This window comes from Natrix helvetica (assembly GCF_964273705.1).
Source record: "Natrix helvetica genome assembly, chromosome: 5".
NCBI lineage: Eukaryota > Metazoa > Chordata > Lepidosauria > Squamata > Natricidae > Natrix > Natrix helvetica.
This window is the reverse complement of record NC_138551.1, coordinates 151,820,960-151,843,265: the sequence shown is the minus strand read 5'-3', so window position 1 is coordinate 151,843,265 and position 22,306 is coordinate 151,820,960. Positions and strand designations below refer to the sequence as shown.

The 22,306-nt window shown below is 47.8% G+C and overlaps 2 protein-coding genes across 2 annotated transcripts in view; one reads left to right on the top strand and one right to left on the bottom strand.

Annotated features, from left to right (window-relative positions):
- The window catches only part of C1QC (complement C1q C chain), a 326,718-nt gene that overhangs the window by 247,320 nt on the left and 57,092 nt on the right, over positions 1–22,306 (bottom strand). The gene's annotated exons all lie outside the window — the stretch shown is intronic.
- Positions 794–20,437, top strand: P3H1 (prolyl 3-hydroxylase 1). The gene is made up of 15 exons (XM_081954942.1): positions 794–1,262; positions 3,342–3,494; positions 4,451–4,640; positions 6,196–6,327; positions 8,187–8,330; positions 9,582–9,667; positions 12,803–12,855; positions 13,615–13,736; positions 14,630–14,757; positions 15,703–15,798; positions 16,102–16,252; positions 16,628–16,745; positions 17,624–17,699; positions 18,242–18,382; positions 19,350–20,437. The coding sequence occupies exons 1-15, from the start codon at positions 846–848 to the stop codon at positions 19,485–19,487; spliced, it is 2,145 nt and encodes a 714-aa protein (XP_081811068.1). The 5' UTR covers positions 794–845; the 3' UTR covers positions 19,488–20,437.

The following is a 22,306-nucleotide window of genomic DNA, read 5'->3' as shown; positions in this document are numbered from 1 at the left end:
CCTGCCCTCGCGTCTCAGTAAGAGGGCGGGACGGAAGAATCGGGGAAGGCTTTTCATTGGACCGGTGAGCAAAGCGCTGGGTCCTGGGAGGCGGCGGGGCCCGCGGGGCACCTGCCAATCGGACGTCGCCCGGTGAGGAAAAAGGCGGGGCAAGAGCGCCTGCGTCCTACCAAGAGTATAGAGATAGCAAAGGAGCAGAGGTAGACGAAGAATAGAGTTAATAAATATAGACTAGGGAGACTATTGCAATGAATTTCATCCCTGCGTGTTCAATGTAAAACTTTTTGCATGGCTGAATCTAAGAATTTATTTAAGTAAAAAAAATGTGAAAGCTATATATATTAAAATTAGGAAAGTAAAACAGATAGTTATCCTGGGGAGGGGGGGTTGGACTAGAAGACCTCCAAGATCCCTTCCAATTCTAATCTAATCAATTTAAAAAGAGAGGTTAAAAAAAAAGCGTCCCAAGTCTTTTAAATCAATGTTTCTTCCCCAAGACTGCTTTAAACGGGTGGACTTCAACTCCCAGAATCCTCCAGACTCCCCCCCCCCCGTCTCCTGCCCAGCTCAAAGCGACTTAAGGTAGAGAAACTCTACTAGGAGCTTAAAATAAGTTTTCAAACACTGCAACCCCTTTAAGAGGGCTGGAACTACGGCTCCCAGAATTCCCCAGCCAGCATGGTCGGCTGTGGAACTCTGGGAATTGTAGTCCAGCAGGAAGAGAGAGGGGGGAGGGATCTCCCCATCGCAACGTGGTGCTCAGAGCTAGAGGGCGTGGCCAAGGAATGGGCGTGGCTCCAGACTGCCAGCCCGGGCATTGTGCGCCCTCGCTTCGCTCCGCCGAGATGCCGCGCTTGCTGCTTGCGCTGCTCCTGCGCGCGATCCTGAGCGCCGCCGATGGATCGCGCCCGGCGGAGGAGGAGCTGCGCCCGGCCGACGAGCTGCTCGCGGCCGGGGTCGAGGCGTACAACCGCGGGGACTGGCCCGGGGTCATCCTGCAGATGGAGCGGGCGCTGCGGGCGCGGGTTGCGCACCGGGAGCGCCTGGCCGGCTGCCGCACGGCCTGCGCGGCCAACCACACAGCCGAGGATCCCACGCAGGAGCCGCGCGACCTGCGCTTCTTCCAGCAGCTCCTGCGCCGCGCCGCCTGTTTGCGCCGCTGCCTGCCGGACGGCCCGTCCCGCTACCAGCTGGGCGAGGAGGTGGAGTTGGAGTTCCGCAAGCGCAGCCCGTACAACTACCTGCAAGTGGCCTATTTCAAGGTGGGTGGGCTGGGGAGGGTCGCCCCCCCGCCCTCCCCCCCCGGTGCCCTCCTCTTTGGCACCGCTGCCCCCTTGGCATCTTTTCCCCCCTTCCCTCCTGTGCCTCTTCCTTCTACTGCTGTGCCCCCCTTCCCTCTACTGCTGTGCAGAAATTTGGAGGGGGGGCCGAGCTGGGGAGGGTCGCCCCCTCCCGTGTGCTTTCGGCTGGCAGCATCTTCTGCCCCGTTGGCATCGTTTTCTTCTTCCTTCCTCGCGCCTCTTTCCTCTACAGCTGTGCGCCCTTGCTATCCAAATTGGGGAAGGGGGGAAATTTGGGGGGGAGCGAGCTGGGGAGGGTCTCCCCCCTCCCCACAGTGCCCCCTCCTCGGTTGGCACCACCTTCTGCCCCCCTGGCATCATTTTCATCTTCCCTCCCTGCGCCGCTTTACTCTATTGCTGTGCCCCCCTGCCATCCAAATCGGGGGAAATTTGGGGGGTGGGCGAGCTGGGGAGGGCCTCCCCCAAAGGTGCCCCCCCTCGGTTGGCACCCCCTTCTGCCCCCTTGGCATCTTTTTTACTCTTCGCGCGCCCCTTTCCTCTGCCCCCTTCCGCGATCCAAAGGCCCCAATTGGGGAAGGGGCTGCTGGCGATCCCATTCGCGCCATGGGGGGAAGGGGGAGGGGAAACGTTGGAGGGTGGGGGGCGTGGGAACCCCGCCCGCTCCGCTCTCCGCCCCCCGTGTGCCACGTCGCTGGAAGGGGCTGCGCCCGCTCTCCGCGGGGTCTCGGCGCCGGCCGCCTTTGCACCGGCCGCTTGGAAGAGGAAGGATGGAGGGAGAGGGGAGTGGGTTCGAGTTCTCTCCCCCCCCCCGGGGGGGTTGTTGGGTCTTGCCTGGTTTTGGGGAGGGGGATCTGTCAATGCCCCAAGTGGAAAGTTTCAGATCAAATCTCTCTGCTCTTCCCGCCCCCCCTTCCTTTCTTTCTTTCCAGTTCTCTTTTTTTGTCTCTTGTTTTTTTCATTTCTTTTTCCCTATTCTTTTTCCATTTTCTCTCCTTCTCTCCGCTATGTCTCCTCCTCTCCTCCTTATCTCTTCTTTGGCTTCCTATTTTCTTTTCTTTCTGGTCATTCATTCCTTTTTCTTTTCACTCTCTTTCTCTCCTCCTTTTTCCATTTTCTATCCTTCTCTCCTCAGCATTCCGGGTTCCTTGTCTTCCCTTTATCCCTTCCTCCTCTTTCTCTTTTCTTCTTTTCTTTCACGTCTTTTTTCTCTCTCTCTTTCCATTTTCTCTCCTTCTCTACCTTTCCCTCTCTTCCTCCACCCCTTATCTTTCTGCTTCCTCTTTTCTTTCTGGTCATTCATTCCTTTTTTCTCACACTCTTTCTGTCCTCTTTTTTTCCATTTTCTATTTTTCTCTAGCTTCCCCTCTTTTCTCCCCCTTATTCCTTCCTCAACTTTCTCTTTTCTTTTCTTCCTTTTTTTCATTTCTTTACGCTTTCTCACTCTCTTTCTCACCCTCTTCTCTCTTTCTCTCTCTATCATTCTCTTCTCTCTTTCTCTCTTTCTTAGCTTCTTCTCTTTCTCTCTCTTTCTCTTCTCTCTCTCATCATCTCTCTTTCTCTCATTCTCTTCTCTCTCTCTCATCCTCTTCTCTCTTTCTCTCTTTTTTCGTCCTCTTTTCTCTCTCTCTCTCATCCTCTTCTTTTTCATCCTCTTCTCTCTTTCTTTCTTTCATTCTCTTCTCTGTTTCTCATCCTCTTTGTTCTCTCTCTCATCCTCTTCTCTCTTTCTCTTTTTCTCATCCTCTTCTCTCTTTCTCTCTCTCTTTCACATCCTCTTTTCTCTTTCTCTCTTTTTCTCATCCTCTTTTCACTCTCTCTCTCATCCTTTCTCATCCTTTTCTCTCTTTCTCATCCCCTTTTTTCTGTCTCTCTCTCTCTCTCATCCTCTTCTCTCTTTCTTTCTCTCTCTCTTTCTCACCCTCTCTCTCTCTCTTTCATTTAATCCAAATGCCGTGGCATTCTTTCCAAAGAAGCCATAGCCACATTTTTGGGGGGAAACCCTCCCCCCCAAAAAAAATCTGAATTTCTCTTCTTCGTCAGATCAACAAGTTGAACAAGGCCGTGGCAGCTGCCCAAACCTTCTTCTCGGCCAATCCAGACCATGCCGAGATGCGACAGAACCTGGCTTATTACCAGATGATGGTTGGGGTGAAAGATTCGGATTTCGTCGATTTGGAGGCGAAGGCCCACATGGTGAGGACGCATCACGATGGGAGGCACCATTTCCCCCCCCCTCGCTTTTCTTTAAATTGAAACAATTGCTTTCATTAAAGCAACTGCAGCGAAAGAGAGAGAAAAAAAGAATGTGCAAAATTATCAAAAAACAAGAAACTGAAAAGCGAAAGAAAATCACGCAGGCCGTGTCCTTATTCAATTGAAGCGTTTTAAAATGTTGGTTACCTTGAATAAAATCTTTTTATGACGTTTAATAAAATCGAATAAGTCAATTAACGTTCTAAGCCGCCAATCTCAGCGAAACGATTCTGCATGGTTTAAAACTTATAAATTGTGTGTGCATGTATAATCGATACGCACACGGACGTATAAACACACACGCATGTATACATGTATGTTATGGGATGTTTCAGAAGCAAAAAGGCCGTTATCACGACCACCGTTGAGCCCAAGGCTTCTGCCGCTAAGTGCGACAGTCGTTAAGTGAGTGTTGAGCCGATTTACTACCTTCCTGGCCAAAGTGGTTAAGCGAATCGCTGCAGTTGTTAAACGCCTCACACGGTTGTTAAGTGAACCGGGCCTCCCTGTTGCTTGTCAGAAGGTCACAAAAGCACATCACGTGACACTGCCCCCATGTTACTCACTTAACAACTGCCGTGATTCACTTAACAACTTTCAAGAAAAAACACCCTGTAAAATGGGCAAAGCTCACCTAACAAATGTCTCTTCTTTACGACGGTTGCAATATTCCAGGGAGTAAATGGTCACCATTAGCAATCTGATAAACAGAGCTGGATTTGCTCAGCGACTGTGGCAGAAGGAGTGGCTCTCTTAGTAACCGTACCGCCTAGCGATGGTCTTGATGTAAGTTGAGGACTACTTAAAATAGAATTAATAGCTGGAGATGCTAAGATCGTTCCGTTTTGTGTTCTGGAGTTTAAAGCCATCTGTGCCTTCTCCAATTCTCCCTCTAGCAAGATTTCCACCTGGGTGTGAGTTACTACACAGAGGAGAACCCCCAGGCAGCCATTTTGCACCTGGAGAAGGCGCTGGATGAGTACTGGGTAGCTGACACCAAGTGTCGGGCCCTCTGCGAAGACCCGTACAACCACGACGGTTACAACTACCTCGATTACAACGCTGATTTCTATCAAGCCTTTATCGGTGAGTGTGAAGGAAAGCGCGGGAGAACGAGTCCCATAAGGCTCGGCGGGAAGCCCGAGGATCCTGGGTGGGAGAAGGCCACATATGAGGGATGCCTGACTGGGTCAAAACCCTGCGGAGGTTTAGAAAAAACTGATTTTCAGATATTCTGCTCCTGGATACGGAGGCTCTCTTTTTAGCTCATTCCATTAAGGGAAATCTTTACTGGTCTTCATATTTTAATATTTTAAAACCAAGATGCTTTTCTAACTAACAATGAAACGGGGCCTCATATGGAAAGGGTGAGGAGAGGAGGAATTCTGGGAGTTGAGGTCTCTTGACTTGGGAATTCTGGGGTTTTATTTATTCATTTGAATCGATTACAAACACTCCGTTCCAGTGTATGAAACCTCCAAAATTCATTAAAAAAGGAGAAATAACACTGAAAGTCAACCAGAAAATGAAGCAGCTAAGGGAATTCTGGGAGCTGAAGTCCATACAGGAAGTCCTCCACGTTACGACCACAATTGAGCCCAGCGTTTAGGTTGCTAAGTGAGAAATTTGCTCACCAAATTGACTCTTGTACTTTGAGGGCTTATCTGTACATGCTAGCTAGGGAATTCTGGGACTTGAAGTCCACCCATGCTGTCTGGGGAATTCTGGGAATTGACATCCAAATAGGCTTGGAGGGATTCCAGGAAGTTGAAGTCTACCTATACTGTCTGGGGAATTCTGGGAGTCGAAATGCTAGCTAGGGAATTCTGGGAGTTGAAGTTCACACGTGCTGCTGGCTGGGGAATTCTGGGAATTGAAGTCAAAGGATTCCAGGAAGTTGAAGTCCAATCATGCTGACTGGGGAATTCTGGGAGTCAAAATCCAATGTGTGCTAGCTAGGGGATTCTGGGAGTTGAAGTTCACACGTGCTGCTGGCTGGGGAATTCTGGGAATTGAAGTCAAAGGATTCCAGGAAGTTGAAGTCCAATCATGCTGACTGGGGAATTCTGGGAGTCAAAATCCAATGTGTGCTAGCTAGGGGATTCTGGGAGTTGAAGTTCACACGTGCTGCTGGCTAGGGAATTCTGGGAATTGAAAGGATTCCAGGAAGCTGAAGTCCAATCATGCTGACTGGGGAATTCTGGGAGTCGAAATCCAATGTGTGCTAGCTAGGGAATTCTGGGAGTTAAAGTTCACACATGTTGCTGGCTGGGGAATTCTGGGAAGTGAAGTCCAAATAGCCATTTCAGGAAGTTGAAGTCCACTCATACTGACTGGGGAATTCTGGGAATTGAAGTCAAACTACTTAGGATTTCAGGAAGATTGAAGTCCATCCATGCTGATTGGGGAATTCTGGGGGTCGAAATCCATATATACTAGCTAGGGAATTCTGGGAATTGAAGTCCAAATAGCCTCACAGGGATTCCAGGAAGTCGCAGTCTACCTAGACTGGCTGGGGAATTCTGGGAGTGGAAGTCCACCCATCTTAAAGTCGGGAAAACACTCCTCTGTGTTAAAACGATGCCCGAACCCTCAATCAAAATGGCTTCCTGTGAGTAATCCTCTTTTTCTCGGGGCGCAGATCATTACACCCAAGTGCTGAGCTGCAAGCAAGGATGCGTGACCGAGTTGGCACAGGAAGCGGGACAGGAGAAACCCAACGAAGATTTCCTCCCGTCCCATTTCAACTACCTGCAGTTCGCCTATTACAACAGTAGGTGGGGCTGCGGAGGGAGGTTGGGAGCGGGAGTCCCGTTAATTGCACCCCGCTTCGTCTTCCAGGGAGCTCTCGGGGAAGTGGGCTGGCTGCCTTGAAACGGAGTTTCGGGGCATGTTGGTTTCTTCCCGCAGCGGGGGGGTTGGACTAGATGACCTACAAGGTCCCTTCCAACTCTGGTATCCTATATTCAATGGCACAAAAGTTGCCTTCAGAAGTTGTGGGAGCTTCATCCCTGGAGGCTTTCAAGAAGAGACTGGACTGCCACCTGTCGGAAATGGTGTAGGCAGGGTCTCCTGCTTGGGTTGAGGGAGGGGGGGTTGGACTAGATGACCTCCAAGGTCCCTTCCAACTCTGTTAATCTATACCTAAATATCTGAATTTTCTCCAGAGCTGCTGGAGAAACGAGAATACAGGTAGTCCTCGACTTAACGACCACAAAAAAATGAGCCCGAAATTTGCGTCGTTAAGCGAGATGGTTGTTCAGGGGATCTTGCCCCATCTTGGAGCCCTCCTACCCACGGTTGTTAAGTGAATCACTGCAGGTGTGCAGGGAGTAGCACGGTCGTTCAGCGAATCTGGCTCCCCCCCCCATTGAGTTTGCTTGTTGGAGGTCGCAAAAAGAGGCGACTGCGACCGTCATAAATACGAGTCGGTTGGCGAGCATCTGAATTCTGATCACGTGACCATGGGGATGCTGTGATGGTCGTAAGTGTGAAACAATGGCCATAAGCTGCATATTTCAGTGCTGTTGCAACTTTGAATGGTTACTCAACAAACTTCTGTAAATCAAGGAGTACCTAAATTATTGTTGTTATTATTATTTAATCTTCAGTTCGATTCACAGTTTGGGTCTGGTTAAAAACATAACCGTTCAAGTCCAAACTAAAGACCTAAGAACTGTTAAGGTAGCATCTGATCATATGTTAATATGTTGTTGTTGTTATTGTTGTTATTATTATTACTACAGATTTAATCTTCAATTCAATTCACAGTCTGGGACTGGTAAAAACTTAATAATTCAGATCCTAATCAAGGATTTAAGAGCTGTTAGGGTAACAGAGGTGCAAAGACAAAGGATGACCTTGGCTTTCTAGAAAGAATGTTGTTATAGCTACATATCATCTAACTCCCATTTTCCCACGATAGAAAATGCATAGTAGAATATATATTAATATGTTGTTATTATTATCATTATTATGTTAATGTTTGGTGAGATTCACAGCCTTTGGGGCTGGTTGGTAGCTCAACAGCTCGAGTCCTAACCAAGGACCTAGGAATATTATTATTATTATTATTATTATTATTATTATTATTATTATTATTATTATTATTATTATTATTATTATTATTATTATTATTGATTAGCCGATAACCAGCATTCCCCAGATATTTATTTATAGGGGGAAAATGTCTGTATAATTTCCAATGTTGGATTTTCCCCTTACCAGAGGGAGCCCCCTTGTGGAGTACTGTGAAGCCGTTACCATGGCAACTCCACTGCACTGCAGAAGCCATTTTAAGGCACAACAGGCCGTATCTTAACAGAACACACACCCCGAGATGCGTGGCGGGGGCGTCTTACCCCCACAGTATAAGTTCTCTGTGTACCAAGTTTGGTTGAAATTGCTCGAGGCAATTATGCTGGAACACACATACCCACAGAGAGAGACATTTTTATAACCGTCACAGCCATCAATTCGATTTACAGTCTGGGACTGGTTAAAAACTTAACAATTCAAGTCCTAACCAAGGACTCAAGAGCTTTTAAGGTAGCATCTGAGTATATAGGAATTTCTGATTATTGTTGTGGTTATTTTGATATATTTCCAGTTTCTCCTTCCACCCCGTCACAGGCGGCCACTACGGGAAGGCGGTCGAATGCACGAAAACCTACCTGCTGTTCTTCCCGGCCGACAACGTGATGAAGCAGAATGCGGCCTATTACGCAGCCATGTTGGGGGAGAACCTGGCCGAGCGCATCGGGCCCAGAGAGGCAGGTTTTCTCCCACACCCACCCACTGCCCCGCCTTGCGGTTGGGCAGGAAGCTTTCAGATTCGGGTTAATGTCAGGGTTCCAAATTGCATCCAAAATTAAATCAGAGTCCGAGGCAAAGTATTGCTCAAAGTTCCAATTTATTGAGAGAGCCATGTTGGCACATCTGGGAAAACCCGAATCTGAAAGCTTCCCGGTTTTCCCCACCCGGTTGAAAGTTCAAGATCTTGCCCCCCTACACCCACGAGCCCATCCCGTAGTCCAATCTTCCATTGCCACGCTGGCAGCTTCCACCCATCCAGTTCCGGTCAGGTGCAGAGGTGCAGAGACAAAGGATGACCTTGGCTTTCTAGAAAGAATGTTGTTATGGCTGCATATCGTCGAACTCCGTATTTTCCCATGATAGAAAAAGGCATAGTAGAAGAATAGAAAGTTACCTTTTGTGAAAAGCTGTGGAAGGCATATCCAGAGATCATCTAGAACAGCCCCGTGTTGAGGAGGAGGAGGAGAATCCAAATTGAAGCCTAGGATGATACGGTCGGAGGGGACCTGGGAGGCAATCTAGTACCCCCCCCCCGTGCCAGCGCCCGCCCTCTGGAATCCAAATGTACTTTTCTCCAAAGAGAAATAGGGCCAAACCTTGTGCCCGTATCAGCAATGGCCAGAATATCCTTAACTTGATATTAAAAATGATATTATTATTATTATTATTATTATTATTATTATTATTATTATTATTATTATTATCATTATCATCATCATCATCATCATCATCATCATCATCATCATCATCATATATTTTATGCTATAAAATTATGACAACAAGCCTCGTTCTATCCCTTGTAACGTCACCTTTATATCCTGCAGCCAGAAGAGGTAATTTACATAGTTGAGTTCTAAATATGGTAGCCAAAAACGTCACAACTGAGACGATGAGGACTACAGCCTTGAAAAGGCTGCCTCTCTCGAGTCAAAAGTTTGGAGACGATTCGGTGCTTTTTTTTCAAAGCTCCGCCCAGTTTTGTGCGACATTCTGGACCAGTGTTTTTTCAAACTTGGCCCCTTTAAGACGTCAACTCCCAGAGTTCCCCAGCCAGCAAAGCATTCTGGGAGTTGAAGTCCAGACGTTTTAAAGGGGCCAAGGTTGTAAAAAAAATCACCGTTTTGGGCACCCATGAGATCAGCTGACTGGCAAACGAATCGCTCTGATCGCCTTTTGAGCATTTTTCTGCTTTTTTTCCCCCGCTGTAGGAAGTCCAGATGTATTACCGGCGGAGTCTTTTAGAGAAGGAATTGCTTTATTTCGCCTATGACGCTTTTGGCATTCCTTTTATCGATCCGGTAAGCCAAATCTATCATTTTCCAAGAAAGTGAAAATAGGATAAGAGACATTTGTCTGTTTGTGTTGTTATGCTGCTGGGGAATTCTGGGAATTGAAGTCCACCCATCTTAAAGCATGCTGGCTGGAGAATTCTGGGAATTGAAGTCCACCCATCTTAAAGCATGCTGGCTGGGGAATTCTGGGAATTGAAGACCGCCCATCTTAAAGGATGCTGGCTGGGGAATTCTGGGAATTGAAGTCCGCCCATCTTAAAGCATGCTGGCTGGGGAATTCTGGGAATTGAAGTCCACCCATCTTAAACATGCTGGATGAGGAATTCTGGGAATTGAAGTCCACCCATCTTAAAGCATGCTGGATGAGGAATTCTGGGAATTGAAGTCCACCCATCTTAAAGCATGCTGGCTGAGGAATTCTGGGAATTGAAGTCCACCCATCTTAAAGCATGCTGGCTGGGGAATTCTGGGAATTGAAGTCCACCCATCCATCACCACCAGATGGATTGGTAACTGGCTGACCAACCGCACTCAACGTGTAGTTCTCAATGGAACTGCATCTACATGGAGGGAAGTATGCAGTGGAGTACCCCAAGGCTCTGTTTTAGGCCCAGTACTCTTCAACATCTTCATCAATGATTTGGATGAGGGAATAAATGGGGAACTCATCAAATTTGCAGATGATACCAAGCTGGCAGGAATAGCCAACACTCCAGAAGATAGGCTTAAGATACAGAAGGATCTTGACAAACTTGAACATTGGGCACTATCTAACAAAATGAAATTCAATGGTGAAAAGAGTAAGGTTCTACATTTAGGCAACAAAAACGGAATGCACAGGTACAGTATAGGTGATACCTTACTCAGTAGTAGTAACTGTGAAAGGGATCTTGGAGTCCTAGTGGACAACCATTTAAATATGAGCCAGCCGTGTGCAGCAGCTGCCAAAAAAGCCAACACAGTTCTAGGCTGCATCAACAGAGGGATAGAATCAAGATCACGTGAAGTGTTAATACCACTTTATAATGCCTTGGTAAGGCCACACTTGGAATACGGCATTCAGTTCTGGTCGCCACGATGTAAAAAAGATGTGGAGACTCTAGAAAGAGTACAGAGAAGAGCAACAAAGATGATTAGGGGACTGGAGACTAAAACATATGAAGAACGGTTGCAGGAACTGGGTATGTTTAGCTTAAGAGAAAGAAGGACTAGGGGAGACATGATAGCATTATTCCAATATCTCAGAGGTTGCCACAAAGAAGAGGGAGTCAAACTATTCTCCAAAGCACCTGAGGGTAGAACAAGAAGCAATGGGTGGAAACTAATCAAGGAGAGAAGCAACTTAGAACTGAGGAGAAATTTCCTGACAGTGAGAACAATTAATCAGTGGAACAGCTTGCCTCCAGAAGTTGTGAATGCCCCAACACTGGAATTCTTTAAGAAGATGTTGGATAGCTATTTGTCTGAAACGGTATAGGGTTTCCTGCCTAGGCAGGGGGTTGGACTAGAAGACCTCCAAGGTCCCTTCCAACTCTACTATTGTATTGTATTGTATTGTATTAAAGCATGCTGGATGAGGAATTCTGGGAATTGAAGTCCACCCATCTTAAAGCATGCTGGCTGAGGAATTCTGGGAATTGAAGTCCACCCATCTTAAAGCATGCTGGCTGGGGAATTCTGGGAATTGAAGTCCACCCATCCATCACCACCAGATGGATTGGTAACTGGCTGACCAACCGCACTCAACGTGTAGTTCTCAATGGAACTGCATCTACATGGAGGGAAGTATGCAGTGGAGTACCCCAAGGCTCTGTTTTAGGCCCAGTACTCTTCAACATCTTCATCAATGATTTGGATGAGGGAATAAATGGGGAACTCATCAAATTTGCAGATGATACCAAGCTGGCAGGAATAGCCAACACTCCAGAAGATAGGCTTAAGATACAGAAGGATCTTGACAAACTTGAACATTGGGCACTATCTAACAAAATGAAATTCAATGGTGAAAAGAGTAAGGTTCTACATTTAGGCAACAAAAACGGAATGCACAGGTACAGTATAGGTGATACCTTACTCAGTAGTAGTAACTGTGAAAGGGATCTTGGAGTCCTAGTGGACAACCATTTAAATATGAGCCAGCCGTGTGCAGCAGCTGCCAAAAAAGCCAACACAGTTCTAGGCTGCATCAACAGAGGGATAGAATCAAGATCACGTGAAGTGTTAATACCACTTTATAATGCCTTGGTAAGGCCACACTTGGAATACGGCATTCAGTTCTGGTCGCCACGATGTAAAAAAGATGTGGAGACTCTAGAAAGAGTACAGAGAAGAGCAACAAAGATGATTAGGGGACTGGAGACTAAAACATATGAAGAACGGTTGCAGGAACTGGGTATGTTTAGCTTAAGAGAAAGAAGGACTAGGGGAGACATGATAGCATTATTCCAATATCTCAGAGGTTGCCACAAAGAAGAGGGAGTCAAACTATTCTCCAAAGCACCTGAGGGTAGAACAAGAAGCAATGGGTGGAAACTAATCAAGGAGAGAAGCAACTTAGAACTGAGGAGAAATTTCCTGACAGTGAGAACAATTAATCAGTGGAACAGCTTGCCTCCAGAAGTTGTGAATGCCCCAACACTGGAATTCTTTAAGAAGATGTTGGATAGCTATTTGTCTGAAACGGTATAGGGTTTCCTGCCTAGGCAGGGGGTTGGACTAGAAGACCTCCAAGGTCCCTTCCAACTCTACTATTGTATTGTATTGTATTGTATTAAAGCATGCTGGATGAGGAATTCTGGGAATTGAAGTCCACCCATCTTAAAGCATGCTGGATGAGGAATTCTGGGAATTGAAGTCCACCCATTTTAAAGCATGCTGGCTGGGGAATTCTGGGAGTTGAAGTCCACCCATTTTAAAGCATGCTGGCTGGGGAATTCTGGGAATTGAAGTCCACCCCTCTTAAAGCATGCTGGCTGGGAATTGTAGGATATGAAATTCACCCATCTTAAAGCATGCTGGCTGGGAATTGTAGGATATGAAATTCACCCATCTTAAAACTATCATAGTTGAGAAACATTGGTCTAGAATGTTGTCCAAAATGGTGCGGCTATTTTTTTTTACCGTCCGTCTCTTACTTTGAAGGACACGTGGACCCCGGAAGAAGTGATTCCCAAGAGGCTTCAGGAAAAGCAAAAGTAAGACAAAAATGAGCCGCTGTAAATCGAGGACTATGCAGGATAAAAACCACAGCAGTAACGTAGCTAAAATAGAGATGAGCCGGACAGAATAAATCTCTTTGGGATTGCAGGGGAAAATGTAGCTGGATCGCCTGCGCCTTGCAGAATGACGATCTGGCTTCTTCTGACCGAGGCTTCCCAAAATCACGAAGCAGACTCCTTGTCCCGACAAAAAAACCTCTTATTGATTGACTGTGAATTCTGCTCCTTCACCTCCAGCAAAGTCTTTCAAGGGAGGATTTACGGTCACAGACCTTATCTGGCTTGGGGAGCTGCCAGGCCGATACATGCAGAACTTGGCAAGGAGTCTCCAAACCAATTAAGCGAACTAATGGCCTCCTGCAAACTCCACTCCCCTGTCGCTCCCCTTTTATTTCCTCTGGGAAGGGGCCATTCATCCTCCACCTGTGGCCTTACTCCCAAGTCGACCCCTGTCCTTTAGCTCTTCCCTTCGTCTGGCAACTCTGCGCATGCGCACACTGGGAACAGGCTCCAGCTGTTCTTCTGCCTCACTGATGTCTGACTCCGAAGGCAGCTGATAACTGGCATACGGCCCTGGTCCCCTCTCTGCCTCCGACACAGAGCCCTCATCCGAGCCTTCCCCAGACTCCAGGACTGGCTCATCTTCCTCCCCAACCTCCTCACTGTCCGAATCTGCTCCCAGCTCCGCTGGCCACTGGCGGGCCACAACAGATCCCACCTTCTCTGTCTCTGCAGGGTTGAACGTGAAACAGCGGCCCGGATCTCAGAGGAGATCGGTAATCTCATGAAGGAGATCGAGAATCTGGTGGAGGAGAAGACGAAGGAATCGTCCGACATGAATAAATTTGTACGGGAAGGTGAGCTCCCAAAATTGGGATTTGAATGACTCGGAAAGACCACGAAGGTGCAAAAAAAAAACCCAGGCAAATACAGATCGTTCTCGACTTACGACCCGCGTTGAGCCGCAGATACCCGCCTCTAAGCGAGACTGAGGTTCAAGGATTTCTGCCCCTTTATGCGATGTTTCTTCCCGTGGTTGTTGAGTGAAGCACTGAAGTTGTTAAGGGAATCTTGTTTTCCCATTGATTTTTGGTCGCAAAAGGGGATCGCGTGACCCCTGCAACCGTCGTAAATACGAGTCAGTTGCCAAGCGTCCTGAATTTTGATCACATGAACAGGGGGATCGTGCAGTGGTCGTAAGTGTGAAAAATGGCCCTCTTTGTTCAGGGCCGTTTAACTTTGAATTGTCACTAAGAACTGTTGTAAATTGAGGACTACCTGTATGGTAGAATGAAAGATTATTATTCAGGTGAGGAGATGCTGAAACCTTCCTGCCAAATCCGAAACAGCCGCTGAAAGGAAGACCGCTGGTCCCTGAGTTAGGACCATTGAGACTGGGACTTCCCTCGCTGGTTGCTAAGTGATTCGTGCCTGATTGCACCGTCCTTAAGCGAGTCACACACTCCTTTCAGCAAATCCGGCTTCCCCCATGGACTTAAGTTTAGCAACACGGTCGTTAAGCGAATCCACCTCCCACCCACCCCTTGAAGGTCGCAAAATATGGGGATCACACAACCTTGGGATGTAGCAACGGTCACAAGTGTGAACCTATTTGCCAAGCGTCTGGATTTTGTTCCCAACAGTCGTACGTGTGAAAAATGGTCCCTTTTTTTTCAGTACTGTGGTTACTTTGGAACGGTCGCAAAGTGAAGCGTCGTAACTCGAGGATTTCTTTCCCGCCGATCTGCAGGGGGCCCGCTGGTATACGATGGGCTCAAGGTTACCATGAACTCCAAGACGCTGAACGGCTCCCAGCGCGTGGTGGTGGACGGGCTCCTCTCCGAAGAAGAATGCCGGACGTTGCAAACGCTGACGAATGTGAGTAAAGCACCATGGTCTTTGTAATACTTACCCAGGTAGGTCGTGAACCATGTTTCGTGTGTTCTGGCTGAGGCTTCCCGAGAGCATGAAGCAAACTCCTTTCTCTCCAGGAAGGATTTACAGTCACAGACCTCCTCTGGCTTGGAGAGCTGCCAGGCCGATATCTGAAAAACTCGGCAAGGGGTCTCCAAACCAATTAAGCGAACTAATGGCCTCCTGCAAACTCCACTCCCCTTTCGCTCCTCTTTTATTCCCTCTGGGAGGGGCCATTCATCGTCCACCTGTGGCCTTACTCCCAGGTCGACCCCTGTTCTTTAGCTCTTCCCTTCGTCTGTCCACTCTCCACATGCACACACTGGGAACAGGCTCCAGCTGTTCTTCTGCCTCTCCGATGTCCGACTCCGAAGGCAGCTGATAACTGTCAGACGGCCCTGGCCCCATCTCTGCCTCCGACACAGAGCCCTCATCAGAGCCTTCCCCAGACTCCAGGACTGGCCCAGGTTCCTCCCCAACCCTCCTCACTCTCCGAATCTACTACCAGTTTTGTTAGCCACTGGCAGGCCACAATATTGTGGTTCCGTGAGCGAGCGAGCGAGGGACAAAAAAAAAAAACCTCGCTTAATAAACGTCTTTAGTTTCTGGGCTCAATGGTGGTCATATGTTTGAGGACTGACTTCCCCCGTACAATCCGTGGCAGTATGGTTTGACCACTAGATGGCAGCATTGCTTTCTCTGCCTGCATAAAGAGCTGAAAAAGTCAACTAAAAATTCCTTTTTTAAAATTATTTTGGGCATTTTCATCTTTTAAATTCGCACCCCAAATGTCACTAAAGCAAAAAACGTGGGGTTCCCTCGCTGGGTTTTTCATTTTCCCAACCGTGCAAAGAAACGGGAACGGATTTTATCAGCGTCATTGTTTTAATTTTTCGCTTTGAATTGCAGGCAGCAGCTTCCGCCGGGGATGGTTATAGGGGACAAAATTCGCCCCACACGCCCAGCGAGACTTTTTATGGCGTGACGGTCCTGAAAGCCCTCAAGGTAAACCCCCCTCCCCCCAAAATAGCAAAGATCTGGGATTTGGGAGCTCGGGAAATCATAGAAACGCAGGTCCGGAAGGGCCCTTCAAAGGTCTTCTAGTCCAACCCTGTGCCCAAAGCCGGAGGCTTCATGAGGACTAGAATGCCTGCGTTTCGAAAATTCAAAGCTTGCGGAAGGAGATTTGTTTTGTTTTGTTTTAATTCTCAAAATTAAACCGATTTCTAAAAACGAGCGTGGCTCCCTTCTCCCGGGGAGATCGTGGTCTCGAATTTGGGGTAACGTCCGCCTGGGTCTTGCCCGCAGCTGGGGCAGGAAGGCAGAGTCCCCATGTCGAGCGCCTACCTGTACTACAACGCCACGGAGAAAGTCCGTCACGTGATGGAGTCTTATTTCCGCCTCGACGTCCCTCTGCATTTCTCTTATTCGCACCTGGTGTGCCGGACAGCCATCGCAGGTAAGCAGGTTGACAACAGTGGGGGGGAAGGGGGAAGAGACCATTGATTTTAAACCTGGAAGACCCAAAGGCCGGCAGGTCGAGGCTGAGAAAGTAGAAAGGTGGTAAAAATCCCTCCCCATAATTTTTTCCTCGCTCAGCTTTTGCAGAGCATGCATTTCGGACTCGCCATGAGGACTAGAAACCTGCGGAGTTTTCAGCTTCTGGGTTTTTTTTTTTTTTTACCCAGCAGGGTTTAGTTCGGCCTTCCTCCAACCAGGTGGGCGGGATTCGTAACTCCCAGGATGCCCAGACTCGGGGGAAGACCCAATTGGGAGATTTTGGGGGTGGGTGGGTGGGAGTAGATCAAAAGGGATCTTTTTCTTTCTCTCCTAGATAAACAAGAGGATCGAACGGATCCCAGCCACCCCGTGCACGTCGACAATTGCAATCTCAACGCCGAGGCCTTGGTGTGCTTGAAAGAGCCCCCTGCGTACACCTTTCGGGACTACAGGTGAGTTTGGCTGGGCGACTGAAGCGCCCATCTTCCCCTACCACAGAAAGCTAGGGAATTCTGGGAGTTGGAGTCCACCCGTTTCAAAGTTGCGGCGGTTGAGAAATATTGGCCTACATCAGCCCAACCTTGGCAACTTTAGAACTTATGGACTCCAAGTCCCAGAATTCCCTAGTCAGCCATTTTAAAACGTGTGGACTTCAATTCCCATAATCCCTCAGCCAGCCATTTTAAGGCTTGTGGACTTCAACTCCCAGAATTCCCCAGCCAGCCATTTTAAGACTTGTGGACCAACTCCCAGAATTCCCCAGCCAGCCATTTTAAGGCTTGTGGACTTCAACTCCCAGAATTCCCCAGCCAGCCATTTTAAGGATTGTGGACTTCAACTCCCAGAATTCCCCAGGTAGCCATGCTGGCTCGGGAATTATGGGACTTGAAGTCCACAGGTTTTAAATTGCCAAGATTATAGATAAATATAGCAGAGTTCCAGTATTTTTCATGCAGTATCTTTCCAGGCATGGCCAACCTCGCAGGGCTGCCAAATCCAGAGAGAGGCAAAATAAAATAAGACTACTCCAGAGCCCTTGACATGGGGCTACCCTTGAAGACTGCTTGGAAACGGCAGCTGTTCCAGCAAGGCAGCCGAGATACAACCAATTCAATCTGCCTTGAACATTGAGGACTAGTATCTTTTTCATCCGTTTACATTGTTGTTCTCCTCATTTTCACCATCTGCATTTAAAACAACCTGGTTTTTTTCCCCGCAAAGATTTGGAAGCTTCTCCTTTTAAAATCCAGTCGCTTAATCCAAGGGGAATTAAATCAGATTATTCTTATTTTGCGTTCCTCGTAAATAAAAGTTATTTATTGTTTTCTAGCGCCATCCTTTACTTAAACGGAGATTTCGAAGGAGGAGAGTTTTATTTCACTGAGTTGGATGCCACAACGGTCACGGTAAGTCGCCGAATTTCCGAAATTCCAGTTATTATGGGGTGTAGCCAATCATTTTTAATTTATTATTTGCACCCCGCTTTTACAGTGAGCCCTCGACTTTGCAACAGTTTCATTTAGTGACCGTTCAAAGTTACCACGACCCTGAAAAATAAACAAGCCCCATAAGCTGTCGTCCCCATAAACCCTGGGATCAAAATTCAGGGGTTTGCCAGCTGACTCATACTTATGACGGTCGCAGTGTCCCAGGGTCACACAATCCTCTTTGGCGATTTTCCTACCAGCAATGTCGAGGGGGAAGCCAGGTTTGCTCTTAACGACCATGTGACGAATTGCAACAAACGCGAGGATTCGCTTAACAACGGCGGCAAGAGAAGTCGTAAAACGAGAACACATGCCTCCCTTAACCACAGAAATTTAGCGCAGGCCGACTTCGGTTTGGGAGCAAATCCCGAGGCAGCTTTGATGGATTTTGGGGAAGGGGAGGGGGATTATCTATTAAACGTTTTTTGGGGGGTCTCTTCCCCCCCAAATTTGCACTCCAGGCAGAGGTGAAGCCCCAGTGTGGCCGGGCGGTGGGCTTCTCGGCTGGATCGGAAAACCCCCACGGCGTGAAAGCTGTCACAAAGGGCCAGCGATGCGCCATTGCCTTGTGGTTTACTCTGGATCCCCGCCATAGTGAACGAGTAAGTGTTGGGCCTCCTCGGACCCCGGGGCGGGCAAAAAAGTCAAAATGGCAGACGTCCCAAAATTGTTTTTTTTGGGGGGGGGATTAATGCAGCATGAAACTCTAGAAGAGATGGGAAGGGGGTTTTGTGCTGTGAGAAGCTCAGGAAAAAGATTTTTTTTAAAATTGCTGAAAGAAACATTTTTTTTTAAAAAAAACTATCTAGTTCATGAATTCACCTCTTTAAAAAAGGACATGACAGTGGGCTCAAGTATCTAGTCCTCAATGTGCTTTTCGAACTTCCTCTGCCTGTACTTCAAAACTTTGCTCCGGGCTGCAAAAAAAAAAAAAAGCACTTTTTTCCCTTTCTGTTTCTTTTTTCCTTTCTTTTTTTCTCCTCTCTTCATTGGAGGGTCCCATGTCACTAGTCCTCAACGTCCCTGGCTCCTCCTCCTTTCCGTGCCCCCTTAAAATTTGCTCAAGGCTCCGAAAAATGGCTTCCCCCCCTTTTTTTTTCTAATTCTTCTTTTCTTCCCCCCCCCTCCATTATTGGAGGGTCACAAGTAGCTAGTCCTCAATGTCCCCGATTCTTCCTCTAAAGGCTAAAAAAAAGGGCCTTTTTTCCCCTTTCTGTTTCTTCTCGCCTTTCTTTTTTCCCTCTTCTTCTTTTCTTCCTTTTCTTGAGAAATTTTACTTTCTTCATAAAGAATAAAATGATTTCCAAATGGAAAAAGAAAAAGAACTAAATGGGCCAACACTAAAAATTTTCCCCTCATTTTTTTCTTTTTAATGTTTTAGTGGCATCGATGAATTTAGGGTCAATTTGTGTTGACGTTTATAAACATTTCTGTAAATCCTGCCCTGGCCTACCTCGCAGGGGCTGTCAAAATGGATGCCGGCTCTGGAATTCTGGGAGTTGAAGTCCATCTTCCATTAAAATGGACGCCCCGTTTTTCTTCCTCTCTCGTTCCTTCTTTTTCCCTCAGGAGAGGATCCAAGCCGATGACCTGGTTCGCATGCTCTTCAAAACTGAAGAGACCCAATGGCTCCCCGAAATGGGACCGAACCCCAAAGAGGTCGAAACGCCCCCCGAAGACGCTTCCCAAAAGAAAGACGAGCTCTAGAGTCCACGTCTGGCTCAAAAAAGCCGGATCGTGAAATAATTTGTCATCATTTCGGAGTACGGGTTGGTCTCTGGAGAGAGAAAGAGAGAAAACTTGACGGCGAACGGTGGCTGTAAACTCCAGGCAGGAGATATCGAGGTTCCTCGAAGGACTGAAAAATTCATTGGGTTGGAAGGGACCTCGGAGGTCCTCTAGTCCAACCCCGCTTCCCTGCCCAAGGCGGGAGTCTTCGTACTGCATCGGATAAAAACTTTTCTTGAAAAATTCCAGCGATGGACAATGCAAAAACTCCAATGGACAATGCAAAAACTCTGGCTTCATAATGTAGTCCTCGACTTACAACGATTCGTTTAGTGACCGTAGTGGTATGGCGGCCTGGGTCTCTTTTGCCATCGCTGGCATGTTTCTGCGCATGCACAGAGCGCAGCGCGGCCACAAAACAACCCCTCAGCAAAACGGTAGTAAACTGGTTAGGAATCCACCACTGGTTCAAAGTTTCAGACTTATGACCGTTGCAACATCCCCGTGGTCGCATGATCAAAATCAATGGGCAGCCGACTCGTATTTATGACGGTCGCCATGTCCCAGGGTCAGGTGACACCCCCCTCCCCCTTTTTACAACATTCTGACAAGCAACGAGGAAGCCGGATTCATTTAACAACTGAGTGACTAATGTAATTGCAGTGCTTCACTTAACAACCAGGGCGAGCAACGTTGTCAAACGAGGCAAAACTCACTTCACCAGTGTCTCACTCAAGCACGGATATTTTGGGCCGTAATTCGAGGACTTGCCCGTGCGAACTGATCGACCGCAGCGCTTCTCTTAGCACCGGCGTCAGGAAAGGTCGTAAAACGGAGCAGAACTTCACAAATGTCTCACTTAACAACAGAAATTTGCGGCTCGATTGTAGTCGGAGGATTTGCTTTTATAAATATATTTTTGCAAACGATGTTTTTGGAGTTGGGTTTGAGCTCAAAACACACCAGGCCGAAGGGATATTTTGAGCCGGACGATTTTAAGGGCGTAGAGGGAAAGAAATTTTAATTAGAGGAAGGGAGACAAGGTATATTTAAGGCGTGGGCTTCATCAAAAGATTGGAATTCTTGAGGAAATAAAGCCGGTTTTATTTCTAGGACTCGAAGAGAGGGGGGGGGAATGAAACAATTGTGTTTTTTAAATCTATTTAACCAGGCAGAAAGAAATTCCTGCAAAGGAGGGAGCGAAAATGAGGCAGAAAGGGGGAAAAAATGTAATTTTCTCTAGAAAAACGGGCAGGAAAGTCCCAATCTAAGGCCCTACTCCGGCTCCCATCATTCCCAGCCCGGCCAAGGGGGTCAAGCAAGCTTGCCGCGCTTGGAGATTTCCCTCGGCAGCAAACTTGGATGGAGATTTGGCCACCTCCCGAGTCACCGCAAACAATTTGTGACTCGCTGCCTGCCCTTGGACTACGTCTCCCATTGTCCCCGTCTCTTGCAAGCCAGCATTCATTAAGCCAGGTTTTGCCGTCTTGCTTTACGACTGGACTTCCCTCCGTACGTCATCCTTTTAAGGCAGGACTTTCTGCCCCCGTGCCTCTTAGCAAACTGGGGTTTGGCATTCAGCCTGTCTATGCTGGCTTGTTTTTTTTTCTCACCCCCCCTCCCACAAACCAGGATTGGGGAAGCTGGCTAATGCATGCATTTGCCCCAGCGGGAGAGATGGGGAATAAAAAAAGCTGTAATGCAACTCTCGAAATACTCCGAGTTGCAAATATTTAACCGTTCTCATTAGCAATCAGCTCACGTCCGGCCTCCCAATTTCACCTTAATTGGCTCGTTAACGGGTCAGCTGCTTCTCACTTACGGCCACCTCTCTCTTTGGGGGGGGGGGTTGACAGTTCCCAGAATCCCAAAGGAATTTGCATCCCCCCCCCCTCTAGACTACTGCAGGGCAGCGTTGCTGGGGCAGCCCACTGTCCGTTCCTGGCTTACACATTCGCCCCACTTCATACGTCCATCCCCTTTGGCACGGCCCTTAAGCGAATCGCCGCGTTGGCGAACTGCGTCACCTGGTCGTTAAGTGAATCCAGCTTCCCCTATCGACTCCGTTGAAGGGAGGGGCAACCGCCGGACCCCTGAAATGGCCGTAAGGACGAGGACGGCCTTTTTCCCCCGGCCTGGCTGTAACTTCGAATGGCCACTAAATGAATGGGGTCGTAAGTCAAGGACTCCCTGTCGAGTTCCACGCACAATTGAGCCCCGCAATTTAGGTTGCTAAGTGAAACGTTCGCGAGGTGAGTTTTGGCCCGTTTTATTGTTCTCGTCACGGTTGCTAAGTGAATCATTGCGTTGGTTAAATTAGCCAAGCTGAAATTTGCTTTAGTCCTCGGCTTACGGCCACAACGGACCCCAGAAGTTTTCTCTTGCTAAGGGAGGCTGTTGTTAAGTGAACCTTGCCCCTTTTTACGACCTTTCTCGCCACCGCTGCTAAGTGAATCACTACAGGTGTTAAGTTAGTAACACCGTTGTTAACTAAATCTGGTTTGCTCGTTGACTTCGCCTGTCGACCGGTTCGCAAAAGCGGATCACGTGACCCCAGGACACTGCGACCGTCATAACTACGAGCCGGTCGCCAAGCGTCCGGATTTTGATCCTGCAACGGTCATAAGTGTGGAAAAAACAGTCCTACGTCCCTTTTATTTGGTCCCGTTGAACAGTTGCTAAATGAAGTGTTTGAACGGTCATTAAATGAACAGCTGTAAGTCGAGGACTACCTGTGTAGCATTGATTGTTCCATTGGAGAAGGACCTTCTGAGTGTTTCAATTCCCTTTTGAGAGTC